Genomic DNA, 27,500 nt, shown 5'->3' with positions numbered 1-27,500 from the left:
CCTCCCCTTCTCTCTCTCTCTCTCTCTCTCCACTATCACCTCCTACTCATCCTCCTCCTTCTTCCTCGTTTACTCTATGACCAAGGCTCAGCAGCGTGAGAACGAGGCATATGTCGAGGGATCCTAAACGCGTCCTCTCGCCCTAACATTTCCGCGAGATCGATTTATTGTCATTCGGATAGACAGCTCTTTTCTATGGAACGTTACTAGGAACACAATTACGACAATGCGCGAATAATAAAAATAATAATAATAATAATAATAATAATAATAATAATAATAAACGAAACGATTAATATTTTTACGATCATTTTGCAAAAAAAGAAAAAAGCAAAAGAATTACCACATTTAAAACGTGAATATTTAACGGAGAGAATGATATTTTTAAATCAGAGAGAGGGAATGATTAGGAAAAGTGAAGTGTGAAGGGACGGAGGAAAGGAAGAAAGAGAAGGCGGAAAGTGATAAAAATAAATAAAAAAATTAAAATAAAAATAAAAATCAGAGAAAAGGAGAGAGAGAGAGAAAGAGAGACTAGGAAAGAAAATAAAAAATTTACAATTTACGACGACGTACGAGGAATATAAATCTTTAGAGTTAGAGCTTCAACTTACTCTGACACATGATAACGGTAACATAATAATTAATCTCATCAGAGGAATTGCATGGTTGTAATCATTGATCCTTGAAATTTAATATCATGAAGGAATAACTTTTTTTATTATGCAAATATTGCGATATTTCTATAATCTTTAGGAAAAAGTCAATATTATCTCAAGAGTGTGTAATAATATTTAATGAAAAATGAAACAAAGAGAGAGACAAAGAGACAGATAGAAAGAAACAAATAAAAAAGAGAAAGAGAGAGAGAGAATGGGTGAGACATGAAACGATAGACAACACGTTTGTTCGATCTAGATCGACGTATTTCCTTTTTAAAAGGCTGTCTGTCATGTACTAGCCGTTAACCGATTACCCAACTTCGTACAATCGTTAATTGAAAATCTCTCAGTCTTGTAACTCTTACTATGTAACAAAAGAATCGACCGCCTATACGTATGACGAAAGTGATCGAGAGTAATGAACAAAGAAAAAAGAATCTGAATGGAAATAAAGATGAAGAAGAAGAAGAAGAAGAAGAAAAAAAAAAAGAAGAGAATACAATTCCAAAAAAAAAAAAAAAAAAAAAAAACAACAAAAAGAAAAACAAAAAATAAAATAATAATAAAACGTCACGAGCAAAAGTTTTTTTTTCTTTTTTTCTTTTTATTTTTTACTGTTTTCTTAATTACGACAAGTGTCGTCCGTTTTTTGTTCCGTTCATTTTTCTCTTCTCGTTTTTTTCTTTTTTTTCTTTCTTTTTCCTCTTTTTTCGTTTCTCTTCTTATTTTTTCATTTCTTCTCTTCTCCCGTACATACATAAACATCTCCGCGGTCATAGAAAGAGAGAGAAAGAGAGAGAGAGAGAGAGAACTGTTTTCTTTTCTATTCTTTTTTTCTCTTTTTTTCTTCTCTTTTTTTGGTTTTTCTTTCTTTTTCCTTTTTTGCTCTTTTTAATGCTCGATTGCATTAAACCCATCGTAGAGAACCACGGAACGACGTCGATGTTCCCGATAGAGATTCATCGACTTATGTTACATACATACATACATACATACATACATACATACATACATACGTACATACGTACATTACATACATGCATACATACATACAATACATTACATTACATTACATTACATTACATGCATAAATACATAGATACATGTATGTATATTATAAAGAGAAAGCATCCTGAATCCCCTAAGGTCTTATACTTTTTGCTAACAATCTCTCAGTATGTAAACAGCCTCGAAATTCCCATTAACGTCGAACGGGATAGGTGACAAACATGCACGATCCTTCTCTCTCTCTCTCTCTCTCTCTCTCTCTCTCTCTATCTATCTATCTATCTATCTATCTCTCTATCTCTCTCTTTCCTTTCTGATGTTCAATACTAGTAACGAATATCTGAGAACGTCGAAAGATATAAGGATCGAATAATAAGAGAGAGAGAAAGAAAGAGAGAGAGAGAGAGAGAGAGAGAGAGAGAGAAAGAGAACTCTAGAGAGTACCAAATAGGATTAAAATAACAATAGGAAGAGATGGACGAGACTTGCATCGCAAATCAACCGGAAGTTTGAATCATCGAGAAGGCTAAATAAACTCTTACAAAAACTCTCTCTCTCTCTCTCTCTCTCTCTCTCTCTTTCTCTTTCTCTCTTTCTCTCTCTTTCTCTCTGAGAAAGAAATCAACTATACAATCAGAGTTTTTGCTCTTGCATTTTCATTCTACGATACGATCGAATGAAATCGTCTAAGTAGACAAAAAGAAAAAAAAAAGAAAGTAGTAATAGAAAAAGAAGCAGCAGAAGAAAGAGAAGAGAAGAGGAAAAAGGAAAGAGAGAAAGAAGGAAAGAAAGAAAAAAAGAGAAAGAAAAAAAAGAAAGAAGAAGAAAATTAGTACGGGGTTGGGATGGATTATTCGAGGAGATGGAGGATGAAGAAAAGTGTTATTAATTATCTCAAATACAGTCACATTTATAATAACATCTCTCGATTTTCCTTTATGCCTCCTTTCCCCGTTTACCTAAGTCACCCAAATGACAAATGATCGTCATTATAGTGGCTTTCAGCGTCTCTATTACTCGACATTATATCCATTTACCTAACCAGAAGCAAACCGCCCCGTGGGCGAGAGTATGCGAACCAAAGAGCATGATCATTCTCTTTCTCTCTCTCTCTCTATCTATCTATCTATCTCTCTTTCTCTCTCTCTCTCTCTCTCTCTCTTTCTCTCTCTATCTCTATCTCTTTACCTATCTATCTGTCTCTCTCTCTCTCTCTTTCTCTTTCCCTATCTTTCGTGCTAATTCTTGTACGGGTCGATAAGCCGGCTAACGGTGACGATGCACACGAGGGGTTAAAAGGTTAGAAAGAAAAGGGCCACGCGAACTACGGGAAGAAAAGGACGTATACCTTCTTCCGGCGTAGAAGCTTCCAATCGAAATGATTCATCCTGTTCGGCTCGTTAGTCTTTCTCTTTTTCTTTCTCTCTTTCTCTTTCTCTGTTCTTCCTTCCTTCTTTCTTTCTTTCTTTCTTTCTTTCTTGAACTTCCTACTATCTCTTCTTTATTCTTCAAATTGCCGAAGTATCATTTTTCTATTCGTTCGATCTTGTAAAAGTTGTAATAAAAAAAAAGTCCTAGAAACGAAGAACCCTCGAAGGAACTAGGGACTTTTCCATTATTCTCTATCGTTATTTAGCTCTTGGAATATTCGTTCAAATTGATTCATTGATTTAAAAAAAAAAGGATCTTAAATTATTACGTAGAATACAAGATAATTCCAATCTAGATGATTCATTACTTATGATTCAACACTTTAGTACATATCTCTTTGTCTATATCTTGATTTTTATCTTTATCTTTATCTTTATATTTATATTTATCTTTTTTTTTAAATTTCATACAGTCTTTTATTCGTTCTTGGTCCTCTTCAGATTTATAAGGATCTTATCTTTTTCTTCTTTTTATTCTTCTACATCGAAGAATATTTTAATTACATATCTTCTTACAGATACTTCGCCGTACTAGGAACTTTTCATTCCGTTCTATCGTTTATTACTTTCAAAGAATTTAATCATGATCTATTCGTACAAATATGTTTAAGTTATTTATTCGAAGGTAATAGTTTCGAAACGAGATCTAAATGATTCATTCATACTTCTTCGTTACCTTTTATTATTCCTTCAATTTTCTTCCTTTATCTTTTTCTCTTTTTCTTTTTCTATTTCTTCTTTTTCTTTCTTCTAATCTCTTTTACAATCACTTCCTCTTTTCCCTTTTACTTTTCTTTTCTATCACGCTAGTTACGTTTCTTTCCAATCTCTTAACTCACGAATTAACTCAATTCAGGAATAAATCGATAAACTCAATTCAAGTGTAATCGATAAACAGGATTCTAGGGACTTTTCATTCCTCACCATTTCCTTCCTTCCTTCCTTCCTTCGTTTTTCTTTCTTTTTTTCGTTTTTACAATTACATCCTTCCGAAGAGTCAAAGTTCTACATAGATGTAGTATTATTGTATGCATCCATGTGAATCCTTATTTACGAATTTAACAACAACAACAGCAACAACAACAACAACAACAATAACAACAACAACAAAAACGATCCAATCGATTCGTCCTTTCCAAACTGGTTTATCCCTTTCTCTCTCTCTCTCCCTCTCTCTCTCTCTCTCTCTTTATCTCTCTATTCGACTTTTTTTTAATTCCAATCCCTTTCCTCTTCGATATTTTTCAACTTGAAGATAAAAAGATGAAAAGGAAAAAGGAAAGAAAAAAATGAAGCGAGGAAGAGAAAGAAGGAAAGAAAATAGAAAAGAAAAGGGAGAGGAAATCCCTCCGACGAAAAAAAAAAGAAAAAAGAGAGAGAAGAAAAATAGAAAATCCTATTCGACCACCAATTGATGATTTTGAATTGTTTTTAATTTATATATTTGTCTTTTCTTTTCTTTCTTGTTATCTCTTTTTTCCCTCCCCTTTAATTACTATTATTATTATTATTATTATTATTATTATTATTATTATTATTATTAATAATATTAATATTATTATTACTATCTTTTTGAGAAAAAAATAAACAAAATAAAAAAAAATACACCCGCATACGCACACACACACACACACAGTCGATTTTCGATTCCAAATTTCGGTCAAAGCATCTTCCGACGGAACAGTTTCCAATCGAAATGTTTCATATCTAATGTCACTAGAATATCTCCCTAGAGACAAGTTCAATTATTTTTCTCGAATTTATCCGAATCTATTTCGATCAATTCCAAGAGATTAAGTACCGAAGAGGGGAGAGAGCCGAGGGGGGTTGGGATGGAGTAGGGGGTGGATGTGAGGTATGTGATCGGGGATGTTTGTTCGAAAAGAAAAGATACGAAAACGTTTTGTCGACAAATCGATCAGATCTTTCTTTAACTTTCGATAGATCGTTCGACGAATCTTCTCAATGATTAATTTCTAAATGATTTTCTAATTTGCCATTTCTAACGTGACCATGAAAACCTTGACAAGAAGTCAAGTTTTCGATGATTGGTTTAAAAGAAAAAAATTCACGGAGAAGCTGTGCCAACGATGATAACGATGCAAGTAACGAAAGAGGAGTTTGCATTCTCGGCACGGTGAAATAATCCTCATTGTTCTCAACTCCTTTGCCCGGGGACACGTGTCCTTGACGCGGACAGCGGCATCCGCCCACCTTGAATGCACCGATGGATGCGGACTCTCTCTCTCTCTCTCTCTCTCTCTCTCTTTCTCTTTCTTTCTTTCTTGCTCTCTCTTTTTCTGTTGAACGCGCGGGCGCGTTCACTCACTCGCCCCTGACGCCGCCACCGCTTCGAAAGGGATCGGACTGACGACGGAGGTGGATCCGCTTCTATCTACTCTCAAGAGAAAGCCGTTCGTTCTGTTACATATATATATATATATATATATATATATGTGTATGTATTTCGTGAGAACCACCTTTAGATTGAAATTCCAAACACTTTTACATGTCCCATGAAACGTGATATTACAAATTGTGTAAAATTTCCAAATAATTATTTGATATCATTATTAAGACAAATTCCATCAATTGTTATCTCTCTCTAGAAATATATATATATATATATATATATATTTCTTTCCTTTTATTTGTATGTATACACGTTATTTGTATAACGTGTGTACGCCTCCACTTCAATTCATTTCACTTGTCCATCATTTTCTTTGTCTCTCTCTCTCTCTCTCTCTCTCTCTCTCACTCTCTCTCTCTCTCTCTCGATAATACGATCACAATTTTTCCATTCGATGTATTTCTACAAATTCACATTCGAAGATATTAGCTGACACTTTTTAACTTATATTCGACGAATATAAACGCACTAATTACGATGATAAAGTACTACGTTCCCATTTGTTGTTTTCTTCTTTTCTTTTCCTTTTTTTCTTTCTCCTTTTTCTTTCTTGTTTTCTTTCATTCTTTCTTCTTTCCTTTTTTCTTTTTCTTTTTTTTTTTCTTTTCCCCTTTCGAAGAGACTTAACGATCGATCGAGCGTTCTCGACAGGGTGTCCTTAGTTCTAACAAATAGACACTCTCCACGCGATCTTTGCAAAATCTAAAGATATCATCCTCTTCCATTTCTCCCTCATTTCATTCACTAAAAAACTACGACTAAAATAAGAGAGACAAAGATAGAAAAGAAAGAAAGAAAGAGAGAGAGAGAGAGAGAGAGAGAGAGAGAGAAATAAAAATAAACGCATACACTTCGTTCGTTCATTGATATAAACCGAAAGAAGAAAAAGAAAACGATAAAGGAATAGAAAGAGATAGTGATAGAGATAAATAAAGAATGACAAAGATAAAGAGAGAAAAAGAAAGAAAGAGAGAGAGAGAGAGAGAGAGAGAGAGAAATAAAGTAATAAAAAAAAATGATAAAATGGTCGTCGAATATAAAGCACAGTTATTTGTATCCCATTTGAACCCACATTAACTAAACCTCCTTCTATTCTTCTTTTCTTCTATATCAAGAAAAACGTAATCACATACACACATACACATATAGACACACACACACACACACACACACACATATATATATATATATATATATATATATATATATATATCCGCGCACACTTATGTACAATATTTCGACGCGCACGCAACACTACTAACAAGTTCAACGAAGTAGGGTTGTGGTTTTGTTCTTCTATCGACTGACCCCGTTACGTTAAATAACGTGAAAAGAGGGTTAAGATGTAATTTATCTCGTAACCGTACGTAAATTATTCCTCGTCGATATTTTTATACGAACCAACAGCCCCGTACATGCATGCATGCATGCACGCACGCACGCACGCGCACGAACCAACTCACGCGAATCTATAAAGCTCGTGTAACTTAAGTATCTAAGTAAGTAAGTTAATTAAAACTCCGTGTATTGACGGGAGAGACGCAATTGAAAATGGCTGAGAACGGTTGGATCGAGGGCGGCGTACTGTCAAAATATTCGCTGATTTTGCCCAGCCGACGATACCGACAGGGGGAGACCTCCCAAGCGATACGAGCATGCGTGATAATGTTCACTATCTCTATCTCTCTCTTTCTTCAAAGAAAGAGAGAAAGAGAGAGAGAGAGAGAGAGAGAGAGAGGTTACCGGCGTACTCTTCGTCGTCGTCGTCGTCGTCGTCGTCGTCGTCTTCATCTTCGTCTTCGTCGTCTTCGTCGTCTTCGTCAATGTCGTCGTCGTCGTAGTAACACCTCATCGTTATAATTATCATGATAGTCATGGTCATCATAGTCGTCATCATGGTCATCATGGTCATCATGGTCATCATTATCGTCATGATCGTTATAATCGTCGATTGTGGTAATTCTTATCAATATCGACGCAAGCAGATATGATGATCAAACTCAAATGTCTCATCCCTTATTACTTTGAAACGATTAGCGTCACTTTTAATGACCCCGAATTTTTAAAATTTTTCTTTTCATTTTAATTGTTCAGTTATAATTCGGTAGTTACTTAAAAAAAAATGTTCCCTTTAATTTTGAAGCAACTTAATAATTTTTTATTCATCTCTTCGAGAAGTAAATTCTTAATATTCAGAAGAAGAAAAAAAGCAAAATAAATGAAATGAAGAAAAAATAAAAAAGATTATCTTTTTTCTAAAAAAACAAAACTTTCACTACATTTTAAAATACGAATTTTCCATCGATACCAAAACTTTCCTTTAATAACAGTCGAAATTAATTACAAATTACTGCATTTAACATTTTACAAAAAAAAAAAAAAAAAAAAAAAAAGAAAAAAAAAAAAAAAAAAAAAAAGAAAAGAAAAGGAAAAAGAAAAGAAAAAAAGAAAAGAAAAATAGAGACAAATATTTCTTTCATCTTCATTTCATCTCCGTTTAAAAATACAAACTTTCAAATGATCTTGGTGTATACGAAAAAAAGAAAAAAAAAAATATTTCTCGGATATCATCGAAGGATGGATGAGCTAACAAAAGTAGAAAATGTTTTATTGCAATAACACCCATGATTGACATCGGTGAGCTCGCTCAAAGAATCTTCAAAGGTACTTTCATATAAACGCTCTACGTTCTACGACGTTATAACATCAATACGAAAAGAAATAAGAGAAAGAGAAAGATGGAGTTTATCGTGTTTCATTAGGTAAACCCTTGTTCGATTTGGGAGATCGCGAATCGTCAATGGATCGCGATGACGTATCGATTTCAATGCTTCTTTTCAAATAAAGTACGAGGGATGGGGTGAGATGGGGTTGGGGGAGAGGGAGGCAGAGAGATGGGGACGGGGAAAAATGTCTTATCAAGTTTATACATACATGGATACCACTTGTTTCGCTTCGTCACAAACAGAATAAGAGTACGAAATTTACGCGTATTAATATAGGGTGTCGAAAAAGCATAAGACCAAATTTATACTATACGTATTACTGAGTTCAAACGGATGTTTATATAAACTTTTTTCATCCATTTGATCTCAGCAATAATACATAAGTATTAATTTGATCCCACGATTTTTAAACACCCTGTAATATCTCTTTGATGGATTCTAAAAACTGGTCTCTCACACCTTTTTTGTTTAGATCTTTATACAATGATGAAATATATATTTTAATCCAGCTCGAAAAGTTGCTCATAGTAACTAATATTTATAGTAATTAATAATTGCCGTTTGTTTACTTGAAAAAAAAAGAAAGAAACAGAAAAAAGAAAACAAAAGGAAATGAAAAAGTATTCTCTGGAATAAATTATTTATTTACTATAAATACAATTATATTTAATAGCAATAAATAATATTATTACAATGATCATATTTCATGGTAATGAATATAAAATACAATTATTTTATCAAAAAATTAATCAAAAGAAAAAAAAAAAAAAAAAAGAAAAAAGAGAAAAAGAAAAAATCACGAGGAATTAAATCAATCGTATTCGTAATCTCACTTTTGAAGTTTTTATTAAGAGGAAAAAAAAGAAAAAAGAAAGAGAAATATTCATCGATCTAATATCCAATTAAAAATATTTATTTATTTATGTATATATATATATATAATATGTATGTATATGTATATATGTATAGATACATTTGAACGTGTTCGAGAGACGACTAACGCCATCTCTCAACGTAACTTGCAAGTAGATCATCTCCTTTCATGTTTCATCAGCAATGCAGAAACTCGAATAACCTGCATAATTTAAAATAATTAAAAAAAAATACTGTATACATATATATATATATATGTATATACATATTATAAATAAACAATACAATTATATTATAAATATAAAGTTTATATTTTAATGATATGTACAAAAAAAAAAAAAAAATTATTCGCGTTTATCAATTAACTTTAAAACGTACGAAGAAAACAATCTTTCGAAGATTTTCTAAAATATTATACAGGTTGATTCAAAAATTCTCAATTAAATTCTTTTAAAAAATCAATAACTCATTCTTTCCCTCAACCCCCGATTATTCGTGTCAATATTTTTATCGGATCATTGTAATAAATTACAAAATTAAATTTGCCAACGACAAGAGGGAGAAAAATTAGTTCTTTACAAAAAAAAAAAGAAAAAAAAAAAAAAAAAAAAAACAGAAAAGAAAAGAGAAAAAACCATCTGGAAAAAAATCGATCAATCGATTTAAATTATAAAATCGACTAGAAAATGTATTATTTTACTTTATCACTTTATAAAATTAATTATTATTATTATTTTCCTTCTTTCGATTCTTTCCCTTTCTTTTTCCTTTTTTCCATTTTTTTTATTCCATTTATTCATTCTGTTATCTTAACATGTTCGTGCGAACGCTAACGACGTAATCGCTATCTTACGAATAATTTTTTAATAAAGATTAATATTAATATTAATCATTGTGTTGTAATGCGTTTAACAAAAAAAAAAAAAAAAGAGAAAAAGAATAGAAAAAAAAAGAAAAAGAAATAATTTCATAACGTTTCGAAATCTTTACTTTGTTAAATCGATTCGCTTATCGTCCCTCGACATTTCCATAGAAAATTAATATCATTCGATATCTTGTATTAACATATACATACATAAGGTATTCCTAAAACGTATGTATGTATATATATATATAAGTACGTATGTATGTACATATAAAGAATCGATGTCCATATCAGTTATATTGTATAATACATATACCGCACCCCTATTGCATATTAATCGCATCATAATCGCACTACCTCTTATGCTTCCATCATTAACGGACGTTAATCGGCCAATTGTCAGGGAACGACACAACCACCATTATTACAACTTACATCTATGAACTTATACCATACTTCGAGATAAATAATGACGTAATAAACATCTTCATCACAATGATGACTAATCCCTCGACTTTGCTTTGTTGTTCTCATCTAATCTATAATAACCAGGATTTATAACGTTATCAATCATATTCTCTTCTATCGTTATAATATAATAGAAGAGGAGGAAGAGGAAAAAGAAAAAACAAAAAAATTGGGAAAGAAAAGTAGGAAAAAAATCGAAAAAAAATTCAAATATTATTATTTCATCAGTTATTATTATTATTATTATTATTATTATTATTATTATTATTATTATTATTATTATTATTATTATTATTATTATTATCGACTGTTAAATGATATTGCAATTATATAATCTTGGTTAAAACGTCTAACAAAACTGAAGTAAAAAAAGTTGGTAATAAAAAAAAAAAAAAAAAAAAAAGAAAAGAACAAACAAACAAACGAAAGAAAAAAAAGAAAAAAGTATAGAAATCGTATGATAAACAATTAAGGAAAAGGATCAAAGGAAACGAAAATGTTTTAATTTATTTGCCACCGCTGTTGTCACACTGTTCGGAATAATTCGTGTGAATAAAGACTATAATAACATTATATTTAGATTAAAAATACGAATCTTCTTTTATGATCCTTTCTTTCAGTCATTCAGGAAAAGATCCGTTACGTTTTTGCATAATTATATACATATGATGAGATTACATCTAAAATTGTAGAATCTTTGAGAAAGTAAAAAAAAAAAAAAAAAAAGAAAAAAGAGAAAGAAATAAATAAATAAAAAGAAAAAAATGATCATTAAATGTGTACACATAGAAGCACACACACACACACACACCCATACACACTTGAATTGGAAGGGGGCGGGGGGGGGGTAAGAAAGAAAAAAGGAAAAAAAAATAATTAAGAATCATTAATACTACTTTCAACATAATAATCGAGTAACCGTGATTATTAAATAATATCTTTGTAAATTGTGTTAAATACGTCTCTTCTAACCTTTAACCTTTGAAAAAAGAAATCGTGTCATTTGTTTTCACATAAATGAGAGAAACAAAATGAGAGAAACAAAAAAAAAGACGATAAAAAAAGATTTAAACGCGCGCATTGAATTGAAAGACAATTTTGACCTCCATAAATTTTTCAGAGGTCGTTACGAATTTCTATTTCTTTTTTCTTCATTTTTTTTTAATCATTTCTCACGTCCACTCAATCCCATTCGTCGTACGACGATTTTTTATAATGTGTTTTTGTTTTAATTACTTCGACTTATAAATTATATTAATTCTTTGGGATTAGGTCGATTAAAAAATGTTCGACATTTTGTTCAGCCTTTTTATACATTGGTGGAATATATTCTTTCTTCTTTTTTTTCTTACTTTTTTTTTTTTTTTGTTTTTTATCTCAAAAGTGTTCAAATTTTAAATCGAGCATAACCCATATAAATGTAAAGTTCTTATATGTTTTTTAGTTTATGTACGTAACGTAACGTGTACGTATATACCTACGTGCGTATTTATTTACTAAATAACAAAAAGATAGATCATTCCTTCTTTCTCTCTAATTATGATATGAGTTTAAGACAATGGCCATTCTCGACGTGAAATTGCCTTAATTACGATTAAATTTTTTACTCATTGTTTGTAGTACCGGCAAAGCTATGGAATTTCCGTTCTTCTAAACGAAGGTTTCTCTTTAAATATTTAAATGATGTAGAATAAAAAAATCTCTTAAGAGAAAAAGAGACAGAGAGAGAGAGAGAGAGAGAGAGAGAGAGAGAGAGAGAGAAGTAGAAGAAGATGACAAAAATGAAGATGGATTATAGTTTCTAATGGATTATAGTTTCTGATGGATTATAGTGAAACAATATCTCTATGAAATATATTATCGTTTAAGGATACACAAAAGGAAAAGAAAAAAAAAAAGTAAGCTTGAAAAAATAATCACAACGAATATGAATCTATTTATATACGGGGCGAGTTGTTTTTTCCTTTTTGTATTTTTTTTTTTATTTTTATTTTTGTTTTATTATTATTTTTTTCTTCCCGCCCCCCCCCTCCGCCCTATTTTCTACGATACTGTGATATTGTTTAGAGGGGGAAACAAAGATTTGGGGCGTGTTGAAATAGCTAAGACGTAAGTATAATTTTTTTAGAGAAGAAAAAAGAATTATACATATATACAATACATTATATATATATATATATATATATATATAAAGAATTATATATAATATAATTTCAATTGTTTTCTTTTTAATTTAATTTAATATTAATTCAATTTAATTTAATATAATGTAATCTAATTAAAAAAAAAAAAAAAATTGTCTCGATATATTTTCTCTTTCGGATGATCATATGAAAAAAAAAAAAAAGAAAAAAAAAATGTTTGCAATCAGTCTGAATTCTCATTGTTATATTATGCAATCGTTCCTTTGTCTAAACCAACGTTAAGTAACATAAAGAACTAAGAGACTGGATAAAAAAAAAAAAAAAAGAAAAGAAGAAAATACAGACAAAAATAGTGTCGTTCGTTCGCTTAAAATCAAATGACAATAATTATGATTTCATACGTAGAAAAAAAAAAATATATTCAACAAACCTAGAAACGACCTTGAAAACTTCCACATCGAATCAAAAAGAAATCTATGTATGCTTTTTATGTATCCTTACTCTTTCCTCCCATCACTATCGCCAGAATATCGGACGTGATTTAAAAAAAAATAAAAAATAAATAAATAAATAAATACCCTATACAAACGTACAAATTCCCGATTTCCTCTCTAACAAATGATTTAAGAACATGGCGTCTGAAAAAAAAAACGTAAGCAAGAAAGGACGAAGATAATGTTCCACGTTCGAATAGTATAACGCAATGTCATCAAAAACTTTATACACTTATCATCTCGCACAATTAAATTCTGTCGAGTAAATGTATACTCGATGACACGTACAATGGCGCGATTATCACTATAGCAAAATATTTGATGATATATACACATTATCTATTCTGTTATTACGATAATAAAGTATAAGGATAATAAGATTGTTCATTTTTCTATTGTAAAAAAAAAAAAAAAAAACGACGAAATTTTTCTCTCATGTCCTTGTAATAGCGAAAAAGAGGAGAGAGAGAGAGAGAGAGAAAGAAAGAGAGAGAGAGAGAGAGAAAAGAAAAAAGAAGAAAAGAAAAAAAGATCAGATAAAAAGTTTCTAAAAATTTCTAATAACACAGGAAAACGCGAGTTTGATCATGATTACGTGAACCTGTGAATTTATTAAGGAAGAAGAATCTAAAAAAAAAAAGTAAAAACATAAATAAATCAATAAAGGGAAAAAATAAAAATTAAATAAATAAATAAAAAGTGAAAATAAGAAAGAAAGAAAGAAAGAAAGAAAGAAAGAAAGAAATAAATAAAGATAAAAAATAAAAAAATTAATAAATAAAGATAGAAATAAAAGAGGAAGAAAAAGAAATAAAGAGAAAAGAGAAAAAAAAGCAAATAATGTCCCATAAAATCGATACATTTTTTTCGAAAGGGACACCTGCTTTCACCTCGCCATAGTTCGTCTTCGTCAGGGCCATACATAGAAACGGGATTATCGTGTAACGAAACAATAACGACATTTAATCGAGGCAACGAAGCATAAACCAAGCTCTAAGAGACATTCTGAACAGATAGAAAGAGAAAGAGACAGACAGACAGAGAGAGAGAGAGAGAGAGAGAGAAAGAGAGAAAATAAAAGAGTGAGAGTAAGAAAAACAGAAAGAGAAAGAAGAGAGAAAGGGAGAGAGGACGTAACTCTTTCGTTTTTCCAATGGAATTTGCATGTTGTATAAACAAAAGTTAAAGTGAAAAAAAAAAAAAACGAAAAAAAAACAACAACAAAAAAACAGGAAAAAGAAAGAGAGAAAAGATTCTTCTGAAGCATACGGCATTCCTCTCTCTCTCTCTCTCTCTCTCTTTCTCTCTTTTTTTCTCTAGAAAAGTAAGTATACTACTCGATTAATTAGAGGCGAAAGTGAGTGAGTGAGTGAGTGAGTGAAATTGTGCTCATTGTAGTCGCAACTTCGTCGTCCACGTGCATTCCATTACAAGACGCCATTACAAGAATACTAGTTACAATGAATGAACGATATATAAATCGTTACTCTTCGATATTATCTCTAATATCTTTCTATTTATTTACTTACATACATTGTATTTACATTGTTACACAGATTAATAATAATTCTATATCACAGTTCATTAAATTCTTTTCTCATGGTGACATAAATCTATCATCTCCCCCTTAACTTACGTTATCTCATGTTATCTCTTTGATTCTATATCTTTACAATGAAAGAGTATCAATGTATTGCGTTGGCCAATGTAATAACCATTGCTGTTTTCTTTTCTTTTTTTTTTTTTTTATGTAACGAAGAAGATTACGATATCTCAGGTGTTATACGTGCGAGTTCGTTACATTTTTGAAAAGGTTTTATTTTATTAAAAGAAAAAAGAGAGAAAATAAAAAGAAAAGAAAAAAACGATTAATATATATATATATATATATATATATATATATATATATATATATATATACATTGAAGAAACATAGAGATTAAGTTTACAATAGTAATTATTTACAAATAATAGATAAAGATAATAGAAAACTAAAGTGTTATATCATAACGGCTTGATCGCATCTACAATTACATCGTGTAACACATTATCATCGAACAATGATACTTCGCACTAGCATAAATATAAGAGAGGATAACGTGTGACTGATTGATAGAAAGGGAAACTCGAATTACGGCTAAACTGAAGAGAGTATATATCCCTACTGTGCACCATTAATGGACACCTAGATAGGATAGATAGGTATATATATATATATATGTATATATACATATATACATAGGTACCTACTATGTACATCTAATGTCTCTTCTTGTCATTACGGTCGATCCGTTAAGTAGATTGTCGCAAATGGCGCGAATCCGACATTTCAATGTTTCCAACGTGCTCGCGCACACGCACATACACATCCACATAGAACATACACATAGACAAATATAAAGAGACACACATATACATCGTAATCGTAAATATTCTATCTACATTATATTTGACGTGATATCAAACGTATAAAACAGTTATACAGTGTGAAATCTGTAACTGTGTTTCTCCTTGATTTCTTTAACAGTTCGATTTCAAGAAATATTTTACACTTAGAAAGTTTATAAATAGACCGTGCAAATAATTTTCCAATTAAATAGGATTTATTTATTATTCAATTATTAATTTATATATAATGTAGATATAAGAATAGATAAATGTAGATAAATGTAGATATAAGAATTTTCATTCATAAGCATATCTATAGATCAATTCCAAACATACGCTAATCTAATATCTTTAATCTTTAAGATAGGCATTTTCTATATTAAAATATATCCCAATAATAGCTATGTATCCAATTAATAAATAATTTTTAATTCAATGAAACGATAAATTGATAATAATACAAGATCATTCATTAAATCTCTTCTAATATCTTTCAAATGCATCAGCATAACATACGTTCCATTACATTTATTTACTTTCCTACGAAATCCAAGAATAATTTTCTTTTTCTTTTTTTCTTTTTTTTTTTTTGCTATCCCATTGATTAACAATTACTAATTTGATTAAACACTTTAGATAAGTAATCGATAAGTATAAACGAGTTAATCTTGAAAATAATAAAAAAAAAAAAAAAAGAAAAAAAAAAGGAAGATAAGCAAATTCCATTTCCGAACGAGCTCGTTCATATTCCAATACGTGTATCTTTTACATGGACGTCCAAAAAAAAAAAAAAAGAGAAAAGGAGAAAAAAAAAGAAACAGAAAAGAAGATAGTTTTTACTTAAACTCACGATAAATAATTAATCATGAAATCGTGATTTAATTAGATATACGAGTTAGATTTTAAAATAGGAAGAAAAGAAAGAAAGAAAGAAAGACAGATTGAAAAAAAAAAAAAAGAAAAAAAGAAAAAAAGAAAATAAAGAGATCCTCTTTAAAATCATTTCTAAAGATGTTTCTAGCTTACGTTCTAAAACACGCCATTTCAACATCTAAGAATAGTCGAAAGATCGTTAACAACTTAGCGTGTGAATCACGATAAAAGATAGATCTGCCTTAAAGATTTCACGTTGGTTATACGTTATATATGTATATATATATATATATGTACATATATATACATATGTATATAATTTATACTTTCCAATGCACATCTGGAATACATTCGGTTCAGATAATCTCTTTCATCATTGTCTCTCTCTCTCTCTCTCTGTCTCTCTTTACATTTAACTGGACCAACACAAAAATAAATATCTATGACATTTCGAAAGACTTACAATTAATACTCCTCAAATGAAATTCATTCATTAAAAAAAACACCTGTAATCAATCTTATATCAATAAAAAATAATCGTCATAGACATGTCAATGTACTTTATAATTATCGTATTAACGAGTTTTATATATATATATATATATATATATATATATATATATATATATATAATATATTTTATTTTATAATTCATTTATATTTTTATTATTATTATCATTGTTATTATTATATATAAATATTTATATACAACATACTTAAAAGCTTCATTCTCTTCAAATACACCCTTACGCCGCATCTAATACGCTAAAACGAAGCACACAAAGTACGCAAAGAGAATGAGAAAGATAGAGAGAGTGAGAGAGAGAGAGAGAGAGAAAGAGAGAGAGAGTGCAATGCACCTCTCTCGATGCATTCTCTCGAACCAAGGACTTATTTCACTTGGCTAATCGGATTTGCAACGGCCATGAACGTCAACAATGACAATTAGGGATCGATCGATCAATCTGTCCACCCACATACATATATATATATATATATATATATATATATATACACAGTCATACATACGTTCTCGCAATCACATTTCCAAAGACTATGCGTATATGTATCTAAATATGTATGTATTCATGAACTTATGTATGTATCTCTATGTTCAATCGACATCACCATCAAAGTCGTACAAAGAGGCCGAACGAATCATTTCCAATGTGGACGTTCGTTCGAAGGTAAAAAAAAGAAAAAAAGGTTCATTTTCTTTTTTAAATAAAAAAAAAGAAAAGGAACGAAACAAGTAATTAAACTAAAGAAAGAAAAAAAAAGAAAGAGAAGAAAAAATAAATCATTACTTTCTGTCGTAAATATTCGTTTCAACGTTCAAATCGTATTTACCCATATTACATTATCTCTCTCTCTCTCTCTCTCTCTTTCTCTCTCTCTCTCTCTCTCTCTCTTTCTCTCTCTCTCTCTATCATTCTTCTTTCTCCGCGGTAATAGTAAAACTTTAAAACCCCGTCGGACTTTCGTTCGAATAAACGAAAGGGAACTCGTCGATCGTTAAATCGTAATCATATGCAGAAACAGTACAACGTGACGGACAAATGGCGGCTACGAGAATGGAATGGGAAATCGAAATAGACCGGAAACGCCCACGCACGGACACGGTTACTCTTCTCTTCATGTGTTAAACTCATAACAGTATATATATATATATATATACACACGTACGTACATGTACACGTGCAGATATTTATATATTTATAAATATATATATATATATATATATATATATACATATACACGTGTGTGTTTGTGTTTATGTGTGATGGTTAGGAAAAGGATAGAGAAGAAGCAGAAGAAGAAAAAGAAGAAGATGAAGAAGAAAGAGAGGAAGAGAGTACGAATACTGTAACTTGGACGGTTTTGCAGGGCTACCTAAGAAAGCAAGAGAGAGAGAGAAAGAGAGAGAGAGAGATAGAGAGATAGAGAGAGATAAAGAGAAAGAGAGAGAAAGGTGATAGTAGAGAACGACATAGAGAGAACGAAATATAAGAGAAAGGGTGGCAGCCGTATTTATCACTGGAAGATCCCGAAGAGCATGCACAATACGAGCCAATGTATAAGAGAGAAAGAGAAAGAGAGAACGGAGAGAATGAGAAAGAAAATGAAGAAGAGAAAGAGAGAATGAAAGAGAATAAGAGAGAGAGAGAGAGAGAAAGAGAGTGGAGTCTCGAAGAACGAGACGCGATGTGGTGCAGGTAGATTTATGGTGGGTGGAAAGAGGAAGAGAGAAAGAAAGAGAAAGAGAAAGAGAAAGAGAGAGAGAGAGAAAGGGAGAGAGAGAGAGAGAGAGAGAGTAAAAGAAGAGAGAGGAAAAGAGCATGTTTGTGTCGCAGGTCAGACGTGGTTCACGGTCACAGAGACCAGCAGCGCCGGACCATCGGACTAACCTAACGTAAGCTTATTCTCCTGCGACCGCAAACTAAATTGCACCTTTTCCTTCTCTTTCTTTCTCACTGTATCTTTCTCTCTCTCTTTCTCTTTCTCTCTCTCTCTCTCTCTATCTATCTATCTATCTATCTATCTCTCTATCTCTTTCTCTCTACTTCCTCCTTTTCTACCCTTTCTTCTTTCCTTTCTCCAACATTTCTCCTCCCTTCTTCTCTCTCTTTCTCTCTTTTTCTCTCTCTTCCACGTTAACACATTACCAACCACAAACATTTTCTTCCTTATATAATGCATTTTATATTACTTCTAAATAATTAGATAATTGTATCTATCTCCAATTATTAATATCATCGAGAATTGTTTTCTTATGTGCGTTCATATATGTTTACATTTATTTTATTTTGTACGTACGTTCATCTGTATCTTACGTTTATTACGTACAATTATTTACATTATCGTAAGATTTCAATTGGAATGAATAAATTCTGAGAAAAAATTTCAAAACGTGATGCAATTGTTAACATCACGTTGTCACACATGTTTACAATTAAACATTGTAATAAATTTCGAAAAGAAAAAAGAAGGGAAAAAGAAAAAAGAGAAAAGAAAAAAAAGAGAAGAATGTAAAGGAACCCTACGATAAATTCAATATATCAAAAATATACATAGATACTGTATAATTTCAAATGATTTATAAATAATCATTGGTATTGAAATGAATTATAAAAATAAAACGAAATATTGCAATATCAAGTAAATTCGAAAGAAAATAACAATAATCTTTTATGTCGTTCTATTATCTATTACTGATTAAAATTGAAAAGTTTCAAGTTAATACATAATGTGAAAGATGATATTATCTCATGATCTGTCTGCAATGCATTGACCTCGGTACGTATATATAAACATACGCACACATACACACACACAAATATATATATATATATATATATATATATATATATATATATATATATATGTACTAAGCATTATGAAAGGTTTGCATTAAATTTATTAAGACACCGATGTTCCGGCCCTGGTATGACGACCCTACGATATTATTATTATCCCTAGCACGTTATCCAGCTTGCTTTTTAACCATTGATTGGATAATGATGCAAAGGCGTGGTATATTTATTTCGTAATAGAAACCTCGTGTCCTCTCTCTCTCTCTCTCTCTCTCTCTCTCTCTCTCTTTACCAAAAAGAAATCTATCATGTTACGCGTGCATAAATATATGCACTTACATGCATAGCTTTTCCTTTTTTCCTTTTAATGTCTTTTTTCTTTTTTTTTTTCTTCATTTTTTTATTTTTTTATTTTTCCTTTTTTTTTTGTCCTTTTTTCCTTCTTTTTTTTGAAATGTCCGTTATATATCTCTCGCGAATTGTCGTCTCTCGTAATTGATTTTACGATCGTTGCTAGTATCGATTTGTCGATTCATCAAGTTGCCTACATGGGCAACCAACATATACGAATGCAACGAATTTGCATCTTATTACGTTAGTGTATTCGTGGATATAAAGGTGATGTTAGATCCTTTTTGAAAATGGACCGTATATATATGTACGTCTCGCGGGCACAGCAATATTGAAAATTACATTAGCATAAGTCGCTCGTTTCAGTTACTGTTCGGTAATAAATTTTGAAATAATAAATATATATATATATATATATATATATATATATATATATATATATGAATGAGCTTTCAAAGATTATTAACTTTCCACATAAATCCATTTAATTTAATTAATTCATTATTTATTTTCTTCCTTTAATTCTTCAATCTTGCAATAATGACGCGTAACTTTAAAATTACACAATTGAAAAAAAAAATGTATATATATATATATATGTAATTTAATAGTTACATAATATTTATAATAAAAAGAAAATATGTATATATATATATATATATATATATATATATATGTAACTACAGGATTACATAGCTGCTATTTATATATTTGTATTTAAAAAATACAGATATATGAATGTATAACTTTTAAGTTATTGTATATAAGAGTTAAAAAAAATAAAAATACATAAGTACATTACTTCAAAGCTACATGACATTTAAAAAAAATAAAAATAACTAAGTACGATTATTAAAATAAAAAGAACATTTAAAAAGCATACAGAAAAGATAAGATATATAGATATGTAGTACATTTAAAAGATACAAAGATATGCCTATACCTATATATATATATATATATATATACACAGATATAAATATAAACCTATACATAAGTTTTAATTCATTTTACCATAAAAAAAAAAATTAATTGTTAGCTTAGATCCAAAATTTGTCACATATTTTAATCGTAATAAATAATACGGCATAATTATAATAATACGTATAAACAATATTACAACATTCGTATTATATATAATTATGTTTATAACCTTAAAAACAATTGAATTATAGATTATAAGATCTAATTGAAGGGTATTAAATAACGAGAGAAAAAAAATTAGACAGAGAAAAGATAAATAAACAGACAGACATATAGATAGATAGAGAAAAAGAGAAAGCGAGAGAGAGAGAGAGAGTGTGTGTGAGAGAGAGAGAGAAATAATAATAATAATAATAAAAAAAAAAAAAAAAACAAAAAAAAATAAAAAGAAATAAAATGATCTTCGAACGAAAAGATCGTTTTCATTGTTCTATCGTTAATTTACAAACGCTTCGAATGAACCTATAAAGTTTAAAATGGGTTCAAGGGTTAAACGATTATATAATAAATATGATTTTTTGCAATTTCAATCGACTCCAACAATACTCCATAAATCGTATTAGTTGTCGGAATAAAATAAAAGGTATCGTCAAAAAAAAAAAAAAAAAGGAAAAAAGAAAACAAAATAAACATCTTTGCCACACCAAAGAGCGTTCGAAGTAATTATCCAATTATTGTGTGCAACGCGCGCACATCCAACCGTTAGTCGCAGTCTAATAAATTGTACCTTGTTCTTATAGACGTGATCAAAACGAATTTGACCTTCGTATTAAATACACACGTCTAATTTATATTTGTATTTGCGTTTATATATTATGTGTGAATGTCAACGTGAATGTGAATTAGAACGTAAATGTTAATGTGAATGTATAAATGTGAATGTGAACGTGAATGTGTAAATGTGAATGTGAATGTGTAAATGTGATTGTGAACGTGAATGTGTAAATGTGAATGTGAATGTGTAAATATTAATGTAGATGAAAATCGTAATGCCGATTTATATCAAAAAAAAGAGAGAGACAGAGAGACGGGGAAAAGAAATAAGAGAGAACACTTTCCATATATAATACAATGGATAATATACGTGAAAGATTACTGAAGTCGATCCATAATATTAACCAATTAACATTTTTCAATTAATCACAACGCAAATAATAATAAAATACCAGTACTTTCTAACGGCACGCTCTGGATAAAATTACATCTTTTTCTACAACTTTTTTTCCCCCTCCCCCATTCCTTTTCTGTTCTTTTCCTCTTGTTTTCTTTTCTTTTTTTTTCTTTTCCTGTTCTTTTTTCTCTTTTTCTTTTCTTTTTCTTTTTTTTCCTTTTTTTTTTTTACGTTTCATCTTCACGCTAGATGCTTCGAAAATAATGATTTATCGATCGTTAAACAAGATAAATGTGATATATATATATATATATATATATATATATATATATATATTGCAATTTTGAAGTCATTAAAGTATCTACCTGAGCAAAAGATAATTTTCAAGTCCGTACTTTGTAATCCGAAGAAGAAAAAAAAAAAAGAAAAGAAGATTAATGAAAAGAATTAAAAGAAAAAATTAAATGAATGAACGAATAAATGAATGAATAAATAAAAGAGAAAGAAAGAAATTAATTCGTGGGAAAGATCTCGATAAAAGAAAAAGGAAAGTTAAAAATTCATTTTTAAAATCGACCAATAGGAATATTCTTTTGACCGATCTCCAATCACATCCCAATATTATCCTTTTACTTTGTCGTATTAAACGAACATTTCATTTTTTAATATCCATTATATAGGTATATACATACATATATAAATATATATATATATATATATATATATTTTTATTATTGCACTCGCTCGAATTGCATAATCTATTCGAGTCTGTTCGCGATGAGACGAGAGATATAACTCCGGATCGTAAAATACCGACCTTGAGAATTACGATCCAACCGTATACATACATACATACATGTATATATATATACATAAATATATATGTACGTATGTCCGTATATATATATATATATCTACACATATGTACCTTTATCTTTCAGCCTCGAGCGGTAATGAAAAAGTCGTTGCGCTTTTTAACATACCAAGAGAGAAAAACTGAATGAATGCATACATACGTTTGAAAAAGATGTTCAAGTATAAAATTTTTTTCTAACTCGTTTTCGATAAAGTTCCTTTCGAATGCTTACTCTTTCTTCTTTTTTATGTTTTATGCTAGCGAACGATATATATATATATATATATATATATATATATATGTGTGTGTGTGTGTGTGTGTGTTTGTATATATCATAAAAAATGAAATCCATAGTCTGGAATACAATATACTACGTGAGAATTAAAATAAAAATTGAAAAAAAATGAAAATTGAATTAAAATAAAAATTGGAAAAAAATAAAAATTGGAAAAAAGTGACGATATAACGAATAACGTGTGTCATAAATATTATTTTCTTCTAAACAACGCATCACAGAGAGAGGGAGAAAGACTACGAGAGAGAGAGATGAAAAAGTTACTTGATGAGATTGTAAATTTCATCGTGACGTCACACGCAACGATCGAATCGATCAATTTTTTTTTCTTGCGACTCGTTCTTTTTTCAACGCACTACCATATATAAATATTAATATCTCATCTTTAACATATGTATGTATGTATATATCAATCACATATAACTAACATATAAATCGTAGCTAACATGTATATATATATATATATATATATATATTTGTGTGTGTGTATATATATATTTCATTAATTTATATATTTTCAATTATTTTATATATATATATATATATATATATATATATGTATATAAATTGAAAATATACAAGTTCATGAAATTTAAGATATATAAGTTAATAAGATAATCTAGGAATGTACCTGTCTATATAATTAACCATAACTAATATTAATCAAAATAATTAAGTAATTTAATATAATTTATATGATTAATGACCGTCCGTAATTGAATAACGAAGATAATCATTCGTTAAAAAGCAAAAGTATATTCTTAATTAGTATTAAATTAAATCATTATTTTTCTTTTCTTCCATTTAAAATTCGCACGTTTCTTTCTTATTCATCCTAAGCAAAAAAAAAAAAAAAAAAAAAAAAGAAAAAAAAAAAGAAAAGAGTAAAAATGGGAAAACTACCGTTGATTATGAGTTATTAACAGCCGACGTAACCTATTAGCTTTCGCTATCGGACAAAGAGAAGATGAATTTATTTATTCTTTCTTTTTTTTTTCTTTTTTCTTTTCCATCTATAAATTCGCAAGACAAATTAATCCTATAAAGTAGGAATCATAAAAAAAAGACTTTATATTCTTTTTTACTAGTTTTACTAGTCCCAATCAATCGAATAATATACGAAGCATGTGATTCGAATATTTATAAATAAAAATTATCTGCGAATATCCATTATGTATAAGAGAAAAAAATCGAAAAAGTTTTTTAAACTTCCAACCTTTTTGTTATTGACAAGTTAGCTATTTAAATTAATTAAAAAAAATATGGATGAAGTATACATATATATAATAATTATTTATAAACAAATATGCATATATAAATATGTAAATATATACATGTGTATATATATGTATATAATAATTAATTATAAAATACATATACATATGTAAATATTTACATGCATATATATATATATATATATATATATATATATATATAAGTGGAAATAAATAATAATTATTTACAAATATATGAATACATATATACATACAAATATATACAGATATAAATAATAATCATTTATAATGCACATATAGATATATATATATACATATATACGTATGTGCACGTGTAGAAATAGATAATAATTATTTAAAAATACATAAGAATATAGAAATGCATAAAGAAAATATATTAAACTCATATCGAAGATAAAACTAATATCTATTAGCATAAGTGATAAAAGTGATATATAAGTATAACAAAGGCAAAGACTCACCAATGGATTTCTGACGCCAAAGCGAACTTTGTAATACTTCTTAACGAAGACGCGCCAAAGTACGTAAGCCATGATGACGAAAATGATTATCGTCGTATCTCCTTACGTTTTCGTTGTAGTTTTATATCTGTTTATCTTTTTTCTTTTTTTTTTTTTGCTTCTCCTTCTCCCCCTTTCTTTCCCCGTTTTATTTTTCTTCTTCCTCCTCTTCTTCTTCTCCCTTTTTTTATTTATTTCTTTATTCTTCTTTTTCTTTTTTTTCCTTTTTCCTTTCTTTTATTCGCAATTTTGATTCAACAATAAACGAAGAGAATTTGTTCTATCTCTATCTCTTTCTTTTTCTCTTTCTCCTCCTTCTCCACCTCCTTCTCCTCCTCCTTCTCCTCCTCCTCCTCCTCTTCTTCCTCGTCCTTGTCCTCCACTTACTCTTCTTCTTCTTCTTCTTCGTCTTCTTCCTCTTCTTCTTCTTCCTCTTTTACGTCTTCGAGGCAGTTTCTCAACCTCGAATTCTTCTCTCTGTGCAAACATCGGTCACCACAACCACGTGTGTACGTATTTCCTCTTCCTCTTCGATTCGACGTAACGAAATTCGACGGCAATATATCGCGACATGTCGATCGATCGTATACACACCACAAAATGCACCTTGACAATAACACTTATATATATATTCTAAGGAGATAGAACTTCTAATGCTTCCGAAGAAACTACGAAACATTTATTTCCAACCTAACAACATTTTCAACGTCTCACCGTTTATCATTATTATTATTATTATTATTATTATTATTATTATTATTATTATTATTACTATTATTATAATTATCAAAAATAATTCAATATTATTTACCAAGAGTTATCGACCAGCAAGCAAAGTTTCACTAAAAAAAAAAAAAGACACTAGTTTTGTCATTAAATTACGTACGTTACACTCTTATCGAAATATTTGGGAGCATATTTAAAAAAAAAAAAAAAAAAAAGAAAAAAAAACGATTTCGGCGCGATTTCGTCTATATCCTTTTTTCTTTCTCGCGAAATTCTGACCAATCAGATGCGTCCTCGGTTCAATAGACACACAGACACACACTCACGTTCGCGCATCGTTGAGTAATGATATTTGGCTGTATTAACGTACTTCAATTTAAAACAAAATATGCAACGTTCATGTATTATATATATATATATATTTAAAAATGTCCGTTATAAAAAAAAAAAAAAAAAGAAGCTCTTTCGAATTTTAATAAAAAAAACAATTCATTCGCACAAAGAGATAACTTTTCTTTTTATTAATTTTTTATTATCGATCGCGATGGAATTAAAATCCGATTCATTATGTGATCTTATTCGATCGAACGTTAAAATTTCTTATGAATTTCATTCGTTCAATAGCCACAACAACAATCAATATCAATTCGATCGAATTCATTTGTCCGATGGAAATTTTCTCGATAATTTTTTTTTTCTTTTTTTTTTTTAATCGCCTCGATCAATAAATGGTCCAAATAATGTCGCGTTTAAAATAACGAATGCACAAGAAACCCGCGAATATTCAAAGAATCCGGTGAACGACGAGACGACTTAAGATCCTGGACTCGTACGACTGTCACCACTCGCTGCCGAAGTATAACTGACACGATACACGCAACACCCGGCCGTTTGCCTAAGACGGAACGGAACGACGGAACGGAACGAATGGAACGTATGGAACGAATGGAACGATACGTGCCTTCCTGAATCGTTGATTGGACGGATTTGCTTCTGCAAAACGATTGTATTCGAACGTTTCGATATATTTCGAAATAAATCGTTTCATTCGATCATTATTGTTTCTTAATGCATATATAAAGATTTTTTATTTCAACATTTTAACGATCATTCAAAAGACAACAATGATATTGTTACAATTATTGTCGTACGTTACATTATACGATATTATATAATAATTATATTGAACTTTCTTTTTTTTTAAGTTGACTTATCGTATCAGAGTCAAAATCAACGAACAGAATTTACGGTATTTAATTAACTCGTATGGTAACGCTAGAACGAAATAAAAAAAAAAAAAAAAAGAAAAAAGACAAAAATGGAAATAACAAGAAAAGATAATAAAATGAAAAAAGATTAAAAATATTTTTCGAAATATAATGCAAAGACGATATAACAAATGTCGGATAAGAAAGAAAGAGATAGAAATATCCATATATTCATAGAGTTGTATGCGCAAAGTAAGCAAAGTCAAGCAAGCAATAGGCTCCCATTATTGCACCCCCTTCCCTTCATCCTCACGCCGACCTCCCCCCCACCCCCTCACCAACCCCTGTACGTGCAAGCGATCCAGCTTGTTTACATTTGTTTGTTTTCACTCGGCACAACTCGGCGCGTCTCGCGAGTCTCATTTCGTTACAACGACGTTCATTGGTGTGTGTATTTGTTTGTCTGTTGTGTGTGTATGTGTGTATATGTGTGTGTGTGTGTGTGTGTGTGTGTGTGTGTGTGTACGATAATATACGCCTATAATATCGTTTCAA

At 29.8% G+C, this 27,500-nt stretch overlaps 1 protein-coding gene across 2 annotated transcripts in view; it reads right to left on the bottom strand.

Moving 5' to 3' along the window:
* The window catches only part of LOC118444410 (uncharacterized), a 346,025-nt gene extending 320,276 nt beyond the window's left edge, over positions 1 to 25,749 (bottom strand). Inside the window, exon 1 of one of the 2 annotated variants that reach the window (XM_035872659.2) lies at positions 24,973 to 25,749. In XM_035872659.2, coding sequence (XP_035728552.2) covers positions 24,973 to 25,044 — 72 coding nt within the window. In that variant the 5' untranslated portion in view covers positions 25,045 to 25,749. Of the gene's footprint in view, positions 1 to 3,018; positions 3,073 to 24,972 lie in introns of those variants that run through there. The other variant, XM_035872660.2, reaches the window with a different exon arrangement.
* Positions 25,750 to 27,500: the final 1,751 nt, after the last annotated feature.

This window comes from Vespa mandarinia, chromosome 23 (assembly GCF_050613455.1).
Source record: "Vespa mandarinia isolate Hongniang chromosome 23, ASM5061345v1, whole genome shotgun sequence".
Lineage (NCBI taxonomy): Eukaryota > Metazoa > Arthropoda > Insecta > Hymenoptera > Vespidae > Vespa > Vespa mandarinia.
The sequence above is the reverse complement of the archived record's forward strand: the minus strand, read 5'-3'. Positions and strand labels throughout refer to the sequence as shown.